The sequence below is a fragment of the Artemia franciscana genome, chromosome 5, assembly GCF_032884065.1.
Source record: "Artemia franciscana chromosome 5, ASM3288406v1, whole genome shotgun sequence".
Taxonomy (NCBI): domain Eukaryota; kingdom Metazoa; phylum Arthropoda; class Branchiopoda; order Anostraca; family Artemiidae; genus Artemia; species Artemia franciscana.
The window spans coordinates 24,886,136-24,903,788 of NC_088867.1; the positions used below are offsets into that span (position 1 = coordinate 24,886,136).

Consider the following 17,653-nt stretch of genomic DNA (forward strand, 5'->3'; position numbering starts at 1 on the left):
TCATAACCCTTTGGTCATTTTATATATATATATATATATATTTAGTTATGGTCATACTGCTGACTCATTCTCTTGGTCAAGTTTTCCTGCAGCTGCACTCCATCATTTTTTTTAAATTTTTTTTTTTGATGATTTGTCATGGTAAGTTCTCCATTTGGCTGCTGGCTTTGGGTGATGCTTGATGAGCCATACCTTTTTTTTCTTTTATCGATTTACAAAAGAGTGTGATTGTGTGCAAATACAGTTATGTATTCTGTTTTTTTTTTTTTTTTGCTGTTGTTTGCAATAAAGTAATACAAGCTAGACACTTAACCAAGCATACTCACATTGTAGTTTCATTTAGTTTTTACATAAAAAAAAAACTGAACCTGAATAGTTTTCATTTTTTCTATAATGGTGGATGAATTTTGGCTTGTCAGTTTTTTGACTTAAAGAAACACAGCTGTAATAGTTACTGATGAGGTAGAATGCTCTATTCCATTCAAGTGGATCAATACTGAAGTGCTGCCATGGGAGTAATAGTATCTGACTGCTTCTTAGTGGTTCCTTCTGGTTATTGGAAACAAACTTCAAACAAGTTTCAACATTCTGTATGAACCCCTATATACGCATTCATCTCTGGCCAGCATATGATTTCTCTTGCATACTGTTTAGTTTTGTCTATTCCTAGGTGAGTGTGAAGTTGGTGTAGAATGTTAGTTCTTAGCATGCAAGGTATGATGATCTCCTTGCCATGCAAATACAGACCATTGTGGAGGATCAGTTCATGCTCGATATTCTAGAAGGCCAAAACTTCTGCCAAGCATGACTATCACATACAAGGGAAGCGAGTGTTGTTGGTTGCGTATCTTGGTATGTCACATGATGTATGACAAATAGAAAAAAAAATGAAGAATAAAATTAAATATCTGAGAAATGGATAATATCAGCCTGTGGATGAAAAGAAGAAAACAATAATAGATATTTTGGCTAGGACCTCCAAGTTAAAAAAAAAGGAAAAAACTAACGTTTTGAAGTGTTTATTCTGTTCTGTTTGAGTTTACTTCAAAAGGTTAGTTTTTCTTCTTTCTTTTAAGCACTGAAAATGGCTTTGTGTAGGTCCGTGCTAATATATCTGCTTTTGTCATTTTTGCTTCTTTTCTCTCAATTCTCTGACACTACCTTCTTTTTCTCAGCTATTTTTTTTTTCCTTGCTTGTCATACATCATGTATAGCCAGTGTGGTCTTATAATGTATTTACTGCATGTCTCATCTTGATTGTCCTAAAGTTTAGAGTCATTCACTGGTAAGCATTTCATCCCTATGTGAACATAGACTTCAATGTCATTCTGCAATTGAGTGTTTGTGTCAGGTAAGTTATGGCATGACAGTGCATCATGTATTGGCATTTCTGCTCTAGGGCTGCATTGGACTTCTAAATTGCAGCACTGAAGCTGTATCATCATTTTCTACAGCAGGGTGGGTGCATCATGGAGTAAGCATGGTAGGATAGTCTTTAGTGGGCAATGACTAGTAGTAACAAAGACTTGTAATGCCAGTGGAAGTGTTTGAATCCAAACTCGATGGCATACAGCAGTTTCTCCATCTCTGAACAGGTCTGCTCTGTCTTGCTTAGGACCTGTTAAGCAAAATCAAATATTTTTCCTTTCAAGGCTAGTTTGGCTCCAATGCTATATTTTGATGCATCAACCTTAAGGTCCAGTGTTTTGCAATCATGATAAAAAAAAATGTAAGCAGTCTGATTTAGACCTTCTTAGTTCTTCCAGGAATGATTCACAGACAGCTTCCCACTTGAATTCTGTGGCTATAACCAGGTCTTTCAATGGCTTGTTCCTTGAAGATAGGTCAGATATGTATCTTGATAAAAAAAATTACATTTTGAGTAATGTCTGGAGCTCCTCTTTCGGCTTGGGATTTGGCATATCCTTTATTGCTCTTATGTTTAGGGGGTCAATGTTTATTTCCTCTTTACTGAGGATGTGTCTGAAGCATTTGATCTGAACTTTCAAAAATTTACATTTGTCTTTATTGAATCAGATTGCAGTTTCTTTTAGCTTTGTTGAGCACTGCAGCAATCCTTTTGTCATGCACTTTATGAAATTTTCTGTAAGCTAAGATGTCATTCACAAGTATTCCAATGCCTTTAAGGCCTTTGAATCCTTCTTCAATTTTTCTCTGGAATTCATCATGTGCTGACACCTGGCCAAAGGGATATCTCTTCCGCCTATGACATCTGAATATTGTGCTAATGGTTTTAAGTATGAGGATCAAGTGGTAGAATTCAAAAGCCTGAGAAAGCGTCTATTTTGCTGAACGCAACTGCCCCATCTAACTTGACAATGGCATCCTCAAAGGCTGGGATAGGTTAGTATTGAAGTTTGATGGTTTTATTAAGGTCCACACAGTTGTAAATAGTCTGATAGTTCCATCGTTTGTCTCAATAAGTACTATGGCATTTACCCAATATGTTGGTTTGCTAACCTTTTCAGTGATGTCAAGGGATTCCAACCTGTCTAGTTCCTTTTTTAGCATCTTTTTCATTGGTAGTGGTACTTTTCTAACTGGGTGTATACACTGGATGGCAGTGTCCTTCAATTGTGTCTTGCATTCTGTTTAAATTTTTCTATTGTCCTTAAACACATCAACATATTCAGCTCCTGGAGTTTGTTCAATATTGAAACAACCTCGATATTTTTATTTTTATACTGCATGACAAGCTGCATACCCCAGGGTAGGATATGGCTATGCCACAGTAGCTGCTGACACATTGAGTCACTTTAGTTGAGAAAACTGAAAAATAGTATGGACAAAACTGAATTACCATTGTCATTAAAAATAAGTGACACGTTCTTTGCAATGAGATCAGGAATGAAGAAATCCAATCAACTAAATTAAGGTAAATCATGTAGGCATTAAATTAATAATCAATTTCTTTATTTTGGAAGAATTGAAAGTTCAGTGAATAACTTCTCGTGACTTGTCCTGAATCTTGTCTGATAGTGGAAAAGAGGAAGATGTTTAGCTTTTTGCTTTTTTTTTAAACCAGAAATCATAAAATTGGTTTATTTACCACAAGCCTACACTTGTGCTAAAAAGTTGGTGGCAAGGGACGTAGTATAGCAATAGAAGGGCTTTTCCCAACATAGAAGTCTCTAAATGATAAATATTGGAAAATTGCATGATTTTGTTTTAAGAATGTGCAATAGCTTTTTTCTGTGTGCAAAAATTGTGGGAGAGGTCCAATATGACCTGGATCTGTAGGCATGGTATCATCAGAATATCTTGTTAGTAGACTATTAGCATAATGATGACAATCATTCTGTTTTAGTCCTTGATATGGATTAAATTAGAACGTTTTTGAATTAATGCATGTTTTGATTTTGACTCTCCACACATGAATAATTAATACGAAATTTCCATGTTAATTTATTTTTTTTGGCTAAATGGCTTTCTCATAGTTTTGATTGGACGATTTTGAGAAAAAAAGCAGGGGAGGAGGCCTAGATACCCTCCAATTTTTGATCACTAGAAATTTTGGTTTTTACGAATGTTTTTATTAGTAAAAATATACGTAACTTATGAAGTAACTTACGTAACGAACTTCTATATTCGTGTGTTTTTACTATGTATATGAGGGGGTTCGCCCCCTCTTCAGTACCTCGCTCTTTACGCTACAGCTTAAATTTTGTCCCAATTTCTTAAGACTGACCCTTGAATTACAAAGGCTGTAGAATTAATAGTTAAAATTTCTAAAAATACTTTAGCGTAAAGAGCGAGGTATCTGGAGGAGGTGAACCCCTCATATGTGTAATAATGTTGTAATAATTTCTGTTCGTTTTAAGTTTTAATGCTGCTCCTTACTTTCAGTTGAAAAACTTTTTCATGTTTATTTTTTCAGTTTTCTTTAATGCTAGAAAATTTTGTGTCCCCTTCATTGAAATTTTCTTTCCCCATCACAAATTCCTCCATGGAAATTTCCCCCACGTAACTCTCTCCCCTCAACCCCTCTCCGCAACCAAAAAATCCCCCTGAAAACGTATGTACAGTTCCCAATAACCGTTACTATATGTGAACACTGGTCAAAGTTTTTAACTTGTAGCCCCTCCCACGGGGACTGTGGAGGAGTAAGTCGTCCCCAAAGAAATAGTTATTAGGTTTTTCGACTATGTTGAATAAAATAGCTATCTCAGAATTTTGTTCTGGTGACTTTGGGGAAAAAGTAAGCGTGGGAGGGGGCCTAGGTGCCCTCCAATTTTTGGTCACTTAAAAAGGGCACTAGAACTTTTAATTTCTGTCAGAACGAGCCCTCTCACGACATTTTACGACCACTGGGTCAATACTATCACCCTTGGAAAAAACAAATAAATAAACATGCATCCATGATCTGTCTTGTGACAAATTAAATAAAAAAAACAAGTTTTTTTAAATGAAAGTAAGGAGCGACATTAAAACTTAAAACGAACAGAAATTACTCCGTATATGAAAGGGGCTTTTCCTCCTCGACACCCAGCTCCTTACGCTAAAGTTTTTTATTGTTTTAAAAAGTAGAGTTGCGAGAAAGAATCAAACTTTAGCGCAAGGAGCGGGGTGTCGAGGAGGAAAAGCCCCTTTCATATACGGAGTAATTTCTGTTCGTTTTAAGTTTTAATGTCGCTCCTTACTTTCATTTAAAAAAACTTGTTTTTTTATCTAATTTCTGAAAGTTTTTGAATTAATGCATGTCTGATTTTGGCTCTCTGTACATAAATTACTAAAATGAAATTTGCATATTAATTCTTTTTTTGGCTAAATGGCTTTCTCTTAGTTTTGATCAGACGATTTTGAGAAATAAGGGGTGGGGAAGGAGGTCTAGTTGCCTTCCAATTTTTCGGTTACTCAAAAAGGCAACTAGATCTTTTAATTTTTAACGAACGTTTTTATTAGTAAAAAAAAACGTAACTTAAGAATTAACTTACGTAACAAACGTACATAACTTACGTAACTTACGTTACGTTTTATCCCAATTCTTTAAGAATGACCCCTGAATCAGAAAGGCCGTAGAATAAATAGTTGAAATTATTTAAAAACATTTTAGCATAAAGAGCGAAGTATTTATCTCCTCCTAAATACCTCGCTCTTTATGCTAAAGTATTTTTAGAACCCTTCATATGCGTAATAATCTCTGTTCGTTTTAAGTTTTAATACTTCTCCTTACTGTCAATTGAAAAAACTTTTTCATGTTTATATTTTCATTGTTTTTTTTTATAGTAATGCTAGAAAGTCCTGCGCCCTTTTCATTGAATTTCTCTTCCCCCATGAAATACTCCTCCAAGGAAAGATCCTCCCATATAGCCCCCTCCCCTGGACCCCACACCCAAACCAAAAAAATCCCCCTGATAACATCGGTACACTTCCCAGTAACCATTACTGTATGTAAACATTGGTCAAAGTTTGTAACTTGCAGCCCCTCCCCCAGGGACTGTGGGGGGTAAGTCATCCCCAAAGACATAGTTATTATGGTTTTCGACTATGCGGAACAAAATGGCTATCTCAAAATTTTGATCCGTTGACTTTGGGAAAAAAAAGAGCGTGGAAGGGGGCCTAGGTGCCCTCCAATTTTTTTGGTCACTTAAAAAGGGCACTAGAACTTTTCATTTCCGTTAGAATGAGCCCTCTTGCAACACTCTAGGACCACTTGGTCGATACGATGACCCCTGAAAAAAAAAAAAAAAAAAAAAAACAAATAAACACGCACCCGTGATTTGTCTTCGGGCAAAAAATACGAAATTCCACATTTTTGTAGATTGGACCTTGGAATCTTGTGTACAGGGTTCTCTGATACGCTGAATGCGATGATGTAATTATCGTTAAGATCCTATGACTTTTAGGGGGTGTTACCCCCTATTTTCCAAAATAAGGCAAATTTTCTCAGGCTCGTAACTTTTGATGACAAAGACTAAATTTGATGAAACTTATATATTTAAAATCAGCATAAAAATCCGATTCTTTTGATATATCTTTTAGTATCGAAATTCCGTTTTTTAGAGTTTCGTTTACTATTGAGCCGGGTCACTCCTTACTACAGTTCGTTACCATGAACTGTTTGAAAATATAAAATTCCATATTTTTGTAGATAGGAGCTTGAAACTTCTTCTGTTTCTGTGTGGTTCTCTGATACGCTGAATCTGGTGGTGTGATTTTCGTTATGATTCTATGACTTTTAAGGAATGTTTCTCCTTATTTTCTAAAATAAGGCAAATTTTCTCAGGCTTGTAGCTGTTGATGGGTAAAACTAAACTTGAAGAAACTTATATATTTAAAATCAGCATTAAAATGCGTTTCTTTTGATGTAACTATTGGTATGAAAATTCCGTTTTTTAGAGTTTCGGTTACTATTTTGGCGGTTTGCTCCTTACTACAGTTTGTTACCACGAACTGTTTGATTGTGGTTTGGGTGCATAGTGCATCTTGGTTTCATCGTAAGTAATTAATTGGCAGACAAAATTTATTTATTGGGCCTATATTGCCCTGACAGATCTTTGGAGTTGTGGATATTTAAACGTTTTGGTCTAAACTGAGCAAACCTAGCACACGGTGAATTGACAGCTTTCTCATGCCTATAGTGAATTGAATATGTGACAAACACATTATTTGTCTCTTTTATTTCTCTTGCATTAACTTAACGGTTGTTTTTGTATTTTTTGTTGAACTTTAGTGTTGTTAATGTCTTGGGTTGCTCTTTTTGGATGTCCTGAAAATTTATTGCCTCCCAAACTGTTAAAACCATGTTTAAATTCAAGTGCTCAAAATTTAATGCTTGTAAATGATGGTGCAGAATCCCTATGAATATGATCCACTCGTCTCTGAGTGTGTAGGTGCAATGGCATCCAAAGCCAATTTTTTTTCCACTTTCACTAAGAATCTCACATTGATTCATTCAAATAATTCTCGTCAGACAGCAACTGTGGGCTCAAAATGGTTGAAGTTCTGGCTGTAAAAAGTTCTTCAACAACCTTCCCTAGCTTTTGTTGTTGAGTACTACCATCTTCACATTAAGATTGGAAACTTTGCTGGCGATCCTCATATATCTATGAGATATTAATTTTTTTTTAAAGAAACAGGCCTTTTGGTTAAATTTCTTGAAATGGAAATACTTTGTTTTACATTTTTTGACAATTCAACTAAAAATTAGGTAGAATCTAGGGATTTTTAAAAGACTTGTTTACTAACATGAAATTTTAAGTCACATTAATCATATCAATTAATGGGAAAAGGTGGTACAGTATAAGAAAAATGTATAGGGACATATTATCAAGTAGAGAAATGTTATCCCAGGGCCAGATTTGTGTAGATATAAGTTAAACTGCACAAACTTAAACTCTACCCAAGCCAGGGGGATGCCCCCCCCCCTGGCCGGTCATTATATTAGTACTCAAGCCAAGAGAGGGGGTTCAATCAGCCCACCTCAATCTTCCTTGTGTCCCCCACTGAGATAATCTCTAAAATATGTGAAACTGTAATCTCTCTGTAGCATGGTAATCTATTTGAATTTCCATTTCTTAAATTTTTGTAATTATTCAAAGACTAGTTGAATCAAGAGATTCAAATTATTAAAACAAAGACTTATTGCCCCCGAACATAGTTGCATATGTTCAATTCATACAAGTTCAATATATTTGCAATAACACTCTCATTCTAAATTTTTATATGGTACATAGCTTAGGTTTGTACTCTCCCAATCCAAAGTTAGAATCAGGATATTTTTGTTACAGGAGGGGGGATAGTGATTTCTTTAAAAAACTTCTCATTTTTAGACATAAATATCTCAAAGTCTGTGTATTCTTGCTCATTTCTTTATAGTTTGCTAACAGAGATCATCCCTTTAATGGTACTTAATAAATGATTTTTTTTAGAAATCTTTGAAGAGCTTAGACTATAATAGCGTTTATGTTCGCCAAGATGGACTGAATGACTTAAAGAAACTTGCTGATTACAATATAGACTTATTCAGTCCTTGCTTAGAAGATGTGTTTTCATGCCTGTCAAAGCTTTTTGTTGATGCTGACAACGGTTTAAGAAGAGATGCTATCAGACTGGTACAGAAAATATTATCCATGGTAGGTGGTTTTGTTCTCTGCTGTTTTATTCATAACCACAAGTCCTTTTTTAGTTAAATGTCAGCCATTTTGGCCATAATTCATTTTAAGTTGTGAAAAATCAAGCCTTAAGGTGCAAAATCAAGTCTTAAGAAGCGAAATCAAGCTTTTGCCTTGAAACCTACTCATAATCCTTCACTTAGAGTGAAGACTGAAATTAGGCTATAACAATCCAGTCTAGAATTGACCATTTTACCTCTAAGTTAGATTTCAAAGGTTTTTGAAATTTATAATCATCCAAATCAACAACTAACTGAGATGTATAGAGCTGAAGTAGAAAGGATAAGAAGCTGAGAAAAAAACTCTCTATGTTACCAAGACTTGTGTAAATGATTAAGGACTTAGGACTCAATTTAACTTTATTGGAAGAAAAAAAAAAGAGAATCCTGAATCTGCAGGTTACAATTTGATTTTGAAACAGAGCCTAAATATGGTATTTCAGATTTAGCTTATTTGAAGAATTGTGCCTCCTACAAGTTCTGGATTCTTAGTATAGTGATTATTTCTGCGGCTTGAAAATATGATACAGGGTTGTTTTTGCAGTTTAATCAGAGACGACAAATAACACTGCGAGAACGCCTCGATGAGTGGCTATCTGTTTATGTAGCTGGACCAGTGTCTTTATTAGCCAAAATGTTTGGGGGGAGCAAGATATTTTACCGACTTACTGGTCATTTTTACCGACTGCTTTTTGTCAATAATTAGCATAATTTCTGTTTCCAACACAATACGTAAAATCACTATACGAGTCGGTAAAACCGCTGCATTTACCAACCGAGATCTAGATTTCGGCACATATCATGTCACTATTTTAATGCTGTTTATTTAACCAAATGGGAAATTGTGGCACCATCTGCAAAATCACGGCAGAAGTTGGTAAAACTGCTGCGTTTATTGACTAAGTTCAAAATTTCTGTAGATGACAAGTCAGTATGTTTGTGGTATTTACAGAACCGAACAAAGAATTTTAGCGGCGTCAGACAGATCATAGCGCAAAGTGCCACGATTTTACCGGCTTTTTTTTAGTGACCAAAAAAATTGAGTGAGTGTCCCCCCCCCCATATGTGATGGCCCTGAGCTGGACTAGTAGTCATTGACAAATTTCTGATGCTAATCGAATCGGAATACATCAACCATAAACATATTAAAGAAGGTATCTTGTTATGTTGTGCCAATGAATATAGGTGTGCCAATTAAACATCCAATGGTATTCAAGAATTGTGATATTCAAGGCTCTATTATGGCTGATTTGCTGGCAAAAGAAATAGCCTTTTTGGGACCATTAAACCTAGAAGATGGATCTTATTTGAGTAATATCAGTAGAGTATAGTCAGAAATTAAAAGAAAAAAGAAATTTAGAACAATGAATATTCCTTAAACAGATAGATTTAGTATTTTAGGGATAAATCCTCTAGTAAAACGTGAATTCCTAAAAATCGAAGCTGTAAAAATTTGTCTTTCACATTAGGGATTGGACATGCTAGAGTCAATGAATATTTGAAAATTCTAAATTTACTAAGTAGTGAAAACTGTAATCGTTCTAACAAACTGTCCTCTGAAGTATATGCTTTAACGATACCAGAAGACAATTGACCCCCCCCCCCAAAAAAAAAAAATCTCTGGATCAAGTATGTACCAAATATGGTCGCGCCTACAGTTGAAATTCACCCAAAATTAAGCATCTGTAGTTGTAGTTGATTCGGTGACATAGTTACAGATAGTATCCTGTCCTCAACCATACATTAATTTTAGATTGCATCAATGGAAGGTTATTGTCGTAGAAGGTAATGAAAATAAATGTTGATTTTGGGCTGGTGGCTCCAGATAATCAAACAATGACAGCAAAATAAATTGTTAAAGGGAATACATTTCCAGCTGTCATAAGAAATGATCTTACTAAAGAAGCTTCAAACCAATTTTTTCTTAAAACATTACTTTATTCTTATTCATTCAGGGAATGCATCTCAAAAGGGTGATTGTAGGAAGATTGGGAGGGCTCAATCGGCTCCTGATTTTGAGTTCTAGGGCTTTAATAAATTTTTCTGGAGACCTTGCCTTTCAATAATCTAAGACTATCAGTGGGCTAGAAATATGTTTTTTGGAGATATGTAAAAACTACAGTGATATTGGACTTTCCCTAAATGCTGAAAAATGTGATGTTTTGATTTTTAATGAAATAGATACGACTAGATCAGATAATATATCTATAGATCTGAATAGTACAGAAGTAAAGCCTTATGTCAAGTTGAAATATCTTGGCCTTCCTATTTGAAAAAAAATCTGAAGAAAACTAGGCTATTGATGCTAGGAAGTATGGAAACGAAAATCCGTCGTGCATATGGTACAATTGTTAGTTCTCAGTTTCATTTGAATAGAGCCCATCTTGCGAGAATTTACAATAGTGTCGTCCTGCCATATATTCTATATTTAGTACCGTTTTACCCTATATTTAGTGAATCTGACCTTCTTAGGATGAAACGCGTTTTCTTCAAATTTGCTAAGTTTCTGTTGCGAGTTCCTCCGTGGACCCGCAACTCCTATTTGATGAAAAAATATAGCTTGTCTAACCCGTGTGCTAAGTTAGCTGAGCTGAATGTACACATGTGCAATAAGCAAACCGGCCATGAATGGCAAAATGTTGTCTTTTGACGTGGAATTATTTTTGTTTGTATTTTAGAATGTAATAACGGTATGTTGTTTCTTTCTTCTTTTTTTCCCTTTTTTTCAATGTACTCCATCACTTCATTATTTTGTATGATGGGTTATAAATAAATACATACATACATATATATAAATGGAGTGTCCATCTGTTACATTATCGTTATTACCGCTACACGAGCCCAAAACATTGAGGCTCTTTTTAAATTTTATTAAATTGCTTAAAACGTAAAAAACTGGTGATTGTTCAAATATTTCTATATATTTTGACAATGGACTAAAGCAATTCGAAAACCTTACAACAGAACACCAAACTAATTTACGTCATCAATTCGATCCAAAAATGACATAGCGTTGCCGGGACCCAGAACACAAGGGACAATGAGAATCCATATATAGAAGCCTGCCGCGTGCCGTGCTGGGGCCCGCGGGGACCGGTGGCAAAGCTGTCGGGACCCAGCACAGTCTGTGGTTAGAACACAAGGGACAATGAGAATCCATATATAGAAGCCTGCCGCGCGCCATGCTTGGGCCCTGTGGTGAAGCCGCCGGGTCCCAGCACTGTCTGCGGTTAGAACACAAGGGACAATGAGAATCCACCCGCAGGGACCGGTGGCAAACCGCCGGGACCCAACACTATCTGTAGTTAGAACATAAGGGACAATGAGAATCCATATATAGAAGCCTGCCACGTGCCATGCTTGGGCCCGTGGCGAAGCCGCTGGGACCCAGCTAGTAAATAATAAAACTAAGAATCAGCTTCTTTGATAAAAGGTAAAATAATTTTGCCAACTTTTCTGTTTAACCTACATAAAAAGTCCCAGTCACCTTTCAACTTTTTTTGTTTCTTACCTTCCTAAAAAAGGGATGCTAAGTGTGAAATTAATTACTTCCGAATCTGTCTTTTACTTTATTTATAGCCCAAGGTTTTTTTTCAACGACTTTAATCAGCCAACCCCTTTACTAAATGATGGAGGTGACTTTTGATTGGCCCCTGTCTTTATACTAGACTATAACAGGGTATGCCCCCTTCCTCCTCACAACCGATTTGAATAGCTCCCAGCTGAACACGAAATAGAAACTCTTTCTATAAAAGAAAAACTCGGATGCTCTCCCTATTAGTGTATACCTATATATAGCCTACCTACATAAAACTTTCTGTTTATTATACCGAGAAATGGAAAGCCGGAAGAAAACGGAGCTGCTCTTACGATGTTGCATATAAACCCAAATCTAAGTCAAAAACTTAGAATATATAAATGATTGTAATTTTAGTGCCCTAATATTTTTTCTTCGTCTTGTATTCTAATCCTATAATTTCTTTACTCTTTTCAGAAATCTACCAATGAAATTGCTCCTTTCTTCGGATTTTTAGCTGCAATGCTGTCTTGTTCAATGAATAACATAAATCAAGGAGTAAAACAAGACTCGATTCGAATATTAGATGCTTTTGTGGAAACAGTACCATCTTTAATGAAACCATATGCAAAAAGAATTCTATTGGATTTTGTTGATCAAATTTCAAGGAAATCTGAGCAGTAAGTTTTCACTTTTTTACTAAGACAGGATAAAAAAAATTGATAATTTTCAAGACTAAATGAAAGTATGGGAGGGCGTGACATAAAAGTTGTTTTTGAATGTTTATGAAATGTCTACCCATGCAACGTTTTGTTTTTAAGCTTGCGAAAGTTTAAATTTGTCTTGGTAGCAAGGAAAATAATTATTTTTTAGTCTTGGTACATTTGGCGGTAAGAGATTTTTTTAAATATTTTTATTCTTAGCCTTGTGCTTTTTCTATGAAAATAGTAAAAGCTATAAGCAATATATGAAAGTACACTTTGCAAGATAGCTTCTAATATTAACGTGAGAGGCATATGACGACTATGTCACACAAAAGCTGGGTAATGATAATAAGGCAAAAGTAAGATCGGATAAGCCACCTAGCTTGACCAGATGGACCAGGCGAACATGCTAGATGGTATCCAAACTTGATCTGCTAGCTTGGGTGTGAGTCGGTTGACTAAATATAATAAACTACATATTCAACCATACTCGTAATATTTATGGTAAACTTATGGTAGCCTATATTTCCCTCCTTGACTCTTATCATATTTGACATCTCTGAAAGTATTAAGTCGGTAGCTTGTCACTTTAGAACTCAGAAACACTAATAAGAATAACACTGGCCAGGGAATTTCACTTTTTTTTATTTGTAAAACAAAAAATTGGGAGGGATATAATTATTTGGAGGCCAATAGGAAGGAGGGGACTAAGGCAATTTAATAGTAGTCTGATCAATTTTTGAATTTAGTCGTACATTGGCCTTTTTTAATCCCTGGATGCTATGATATTCTAAAAGGGTGTGTCTTCACTAGGGATCAATTGAAAAACTTATTATGCCCTTACTATCTTTTTTCCATATAAATAAGGTTTCCACCAGGAACAGACGTCTCTCTAGTTAGACTTTTACTTTCCTCTTTTCAATTTAAAGCTATTCTTATGTGTCAAACGATAACAGTGTAGCAAGGGTTGCTACCCAGGTCTGTATTCTGGTATCGTTGAACTAGAAAAAAGTAGTACTTTTTACCCAAATGGTGCTGCATTTGGGATCAAATGTAAATTCCTCTCCACCGTCCAAGTGCTTATTTAAGCTCCTAGAAAAAACTTAATCGGTAGAATCAAATTAAATGCCACATTTTGTACTGTAGTGCTCATAGTATCCTTTCAGTGTGTTGGCATGAGTGTAGTGACTCCTCCCTAAAATCTCAAGGACATTGCCAAATTTCCAATAATTTCCTATATATCTTTTTTATTCAGTTCACATCCATTTTTGTTCTTCTTCTTTTTTAGCTTTTTATTTAATTGCCCGTCCTTTCCCAATAAAAATGTGCAAAGATGTGATGATAACTGCTTAAATAGCTAAAAGGCTTAAGGTTTAAAAGGGTGAAGCTGTATTAGTTTGGCTCATATCTCAGTACACACATAAAGCGACAAAGACGCACACCCGATTTTGTATGTATAAAAACTCACAAATTTTTATAATTTTCGCAACGAGCATCGTTGACTCCATATTTGCCATTGTAGGTAATTCGAAAAAAAAGGAAAAAGAAAGAAAAGAGTCAGCATACCTTTTTTGTGAAAAATATGTCTTCAAATAATTTTGGATACCTAAGCCAGGAATTAGCACAGATGCTTCCATAGGAAAAGCTAAAATGGGCGTTCTTCTTTCTTTATTGTGTTCAAAAGGCTATGAAAATAAAGGTAACAGGTCAATACTACCTAGAAAAGACTCTGTGATGGATATAGATGTAGAAGAGCAGAAGAAGAGATCTCCTCTTTCAGTTTTATTTAAAAAACATGGTTTCATCCTTACTTGTCTGTGATAAAAAATTAATTCTTAGGAACAAACATTAAATGCCTTCACCAGTGCCTATCTCAACTGTCTCAAATTGAGAGCGCGGTATAAACTTGTCACTACGAATATAAAGTGACTTTGATATGTTTGATATGTTCAATGTACAGTACAAAAAACATATACAAAAAATGTTTCTGTAGGATTAAAAGTGTTGAAAGTTTAATGAAAGTCGAATTGAATATATCACCTATAAATAATTATCAGTGGATGGAACCGCGCCTGAAAACTCAAAGGACTGTGGTTTAAAATTATTCGTCACAAAGCGAAATCTAGGCACTCATGTTATGCAGCAGTGATGTTGAATCTAATTTTTCTTACTTTAGCTTGATTGTGGGGATTGGAAGATGCTATTGATTCATGTATATGGACTAACTTATAGAAGTCGAAACTAACACAAACAACATTTCAGCTGTATCACAAAATGCACTATGTTTAACTAAACACACACTGTCAAAATTAAGAGGAGGGGTGGTTTACCGAAGGATTTCTAGGGATGAGTGGGGGTCCATAACCCCCCAAAAACATTTTTAGGCCAATTTTTTTTCATTTCTTCTCACGGGGTCTGGGTCGTCTGAACTAACCACAAAGGGAATTTGTCCCTTCCTACTTTTGTGTAAGTGCTAATGCTGCAACTGCTAATGTCTCGCTCTGAATAGAACCAACTATTTCTAAATGTAATGATAGATCTTCTACCATTTTTACTGTAAAAAATATGACGCCAAGTCTTTGTTCTATACAAAAAGACATTATAGTAATAAAAAATAACATTCACTATAGTGAAATTTTTTTGTTTTTGCTTCATGCGCCACTGATTAATTGCCACTTTCTTCTTTGTTCAGAGGTAGCCGTGGAAGAGTTTTAATTGTCAATCCTGTAAGCAAACTAACAACGTTGAAGTGGCGAACAGTCATATTGAAGCGTATAGAATCGCTTATTGTGCTTTCTAATAAAGCTTTGTCAGTTGTCCAGCCTTCACTAGAGTACACATGTCCAACAATAGTGTTTCCGTCGGTTCTTGAAAGTGAATTATATCATCCAGCCTTTTTGAATTGTGACACAAGTTTGGACTTGTCTCTTAAAAGTTACGATGTCTTCGAGGCAAGTCGAGAGAAGACCAACGAATCCATTGCTAACTCCCTTTTGCCAATTTTGATCGAAACTTGGGTTGAAGCTGCACCTGAGCAAAATGGATTGGACGAAATTGAAGGTATATATACATCTAAATAGATATTCACATGCGAATATTTATAGAGATATCCTACATAGGTGTACGAAATAACACACACACACACAAATATATATATATATATATATATATATATATATATATATATATATATATATATATATATATATATATATATATATATATATATATATATATATATATATCACGCCTAAATAAAACATGCCGAATTGAAAGCAGTAGAAAATTGTACTGATTTGTATATGAGAAATCCATCGTTCCTTGCTTTTATATTTCAGGGAACAATTTGTAGGTTATGGTAAATAAAGCCAAGCTCACAGAAAGAGCGCAGCCAAATTTTGAGTTTTGAAAGGTTTTAGAATATGAAGGTGCTGAATTACCAATACCGTCACTACTAAGTTGGTAATTCGGTTGAAAGGGGTTGGGTTGGGTTTTTGGCTATTTAAGCCTTCTTGGATGCACTTATGAATTACTATGAGTGTAAAAGAACTTAAAAATTCTCGAAAAGTGTTAAATTTCTAAAAAAAACATAATTTCATATTTAAACAGGCAAAAATTATTTCCTAGTTTTATTTTGAAGAAATGCCCCTTTTGTTCATAAGTACCTAGACTAGCTGGAAAGTCTAGAAACAGGTTCTATAAAGCATCAAAGCTGAAACTCGTGAGGATATGATCAAAGCAAAGTAATTAGTCAATCTTCGTAAGAAGATAAGCATAAAACTATAGAAAAATACAAAAAAAAAACTGTGCGACCGTCTTAATGCTATACAGTCAAGGACGGAGGAACCCCATCTTTTTTGCATAAATATATAATCAAACTGGGCAAGTTTTCGACCATCTCCTGGTCTCAATGTAAAGTATGCAAATTTTTTTGTTGGATGCATCTGCTCCTAAGGGATAACTTGTTGTGCGTTGTAAACCGGAGCATTCTTGTTCCATTCTTTTTGTGTTATCTGCGTCCATATGTCCCAGCACCCTCGTTCTCAACTGATTCTAAAGGAGGTCACTCTCCCTATCATTAGCTGATCCTGGCTTTTACAGCTGTTTAGTGCTGTGTGCAGTTGGAGTGCTGTGTGCAGGTGGTTTGGAGATTCGCACGTATGTACATAATTTGCTATAACTACAGCTTGATCAGGACGGGGTCTTCCTCTTCCATTGAAATCGTTTGACTGTCTGCAGCTCATTGTAGGAATGGGTACTCATGCGGACTGAAGAGTCATACGCATGGGTATGACTCTTCAGTCATACAATCCATGTAGTCGGATCCGCACTTTATAATTAAAAGTTGATTTCATTCTGGGACTGAAGATTTGGTTTTCTCGCTAAGAATGAATCTGGAATCGTTTCACCTGACACATTGTTTGAGCCAGAGCTATAAAGGTTACACGGATTAGATGATGCTAGACTATAAATCGTAGTGAATAGGCTTTATTAAATAGTGAATGGCTTTTGTGAAGCCATTCACTTTACTTGTGGTTAAACACAAGATGTCTTTGTTATAATGGGAAAATCATTTGGCTGTAAAAACCTGTGTTACGTCAATGAGCAGACATATTAACTCGTAGTTCTCAATTTATTTTTCAAAAGCTTCATCGATGATGATGTTTTAAACCGACTAAACCATTTATTGCCAAAGCCACTTGTAATTTTGCCGCGTCGCCAGACTGGGAAGACCGTAGCATAGGACATTTTTTTTGTTTTCCAAAATGTCAATGGTGGAATTGCTGTTGACTGACTGGTCATCATGTCCATAGCTACCCTGGTGCATTAGCATTCTCTGACTTGGCTCGTAAGTTCAAGAAAAGTCCAAACTTTTACTGCTGTGAGGTTTATGTGAGATTCTTTAAACGGGAACGGTGGAAAATGTTTGAGTTAATTCGTTGTAGCCCACAAATACTGCAAGAAATAGGACTACATCTTATCTGAATAACCCACCTAGGTCCCAAAGGTTTGAAAAGTGATATATATTTCGTATAAACGATAGCATACAGCAATATTTAGAAAATATTCAGAAATACATAGCTTAAGACATTTCCGTCAGATTATAATCAGTAAATATATCTCTTTTCAATAAAAAAATGGTTCTACATCACCAGGTAATAAGAAGAAAAGGTCTCGCCCTTTTTTATTTATGTTTCTAGGTGATCAAACAGTTCGTGGTAACGAACTGTAGTAAGGAGCGACCCGGCTCAATAGTAACCAAAACTCTAAAAAATGGAATTTTGGTACCAATAGCTA

The 17,653-nt window shown here is 35.4% G+C and overlaps 1 protein-coding gene across 3 annotated transcripts in view; it reads left to right on the forward strand.

The window, feature by feature from the left end:
* Positions 1-17,653, forward strand: part of LOC136027152 (testis-expressed protein 10 homolog) — a 125,693-nt gene that overhangs the window by 2,147 nt on the left and 105,893 nt on the right. For all 3 annotated transcript variants that reach the window (XR_010617509.1, XM_065704134.1, XM_065704132.1), the window contains exons 2-4: positions 7,893-8,096; positions 12,129-12,331; positions 15,048-15,415. Coding sequence is in view for 2 of the 3 variants with exons in the window: in XM_065704134.1 (XP_065560206.1) it covers positions 7,893-8,096; positions 12,129-12,331; positions 15,048-15,415 (775 nt within the window). In the remaining variant the exon portion in view is untranslated. The remainder of the gene's footprint in view (positions 1-7,892; positions 8,097-12,128; positions 12,332-15,047; positions 15,416-17,653) is intronic.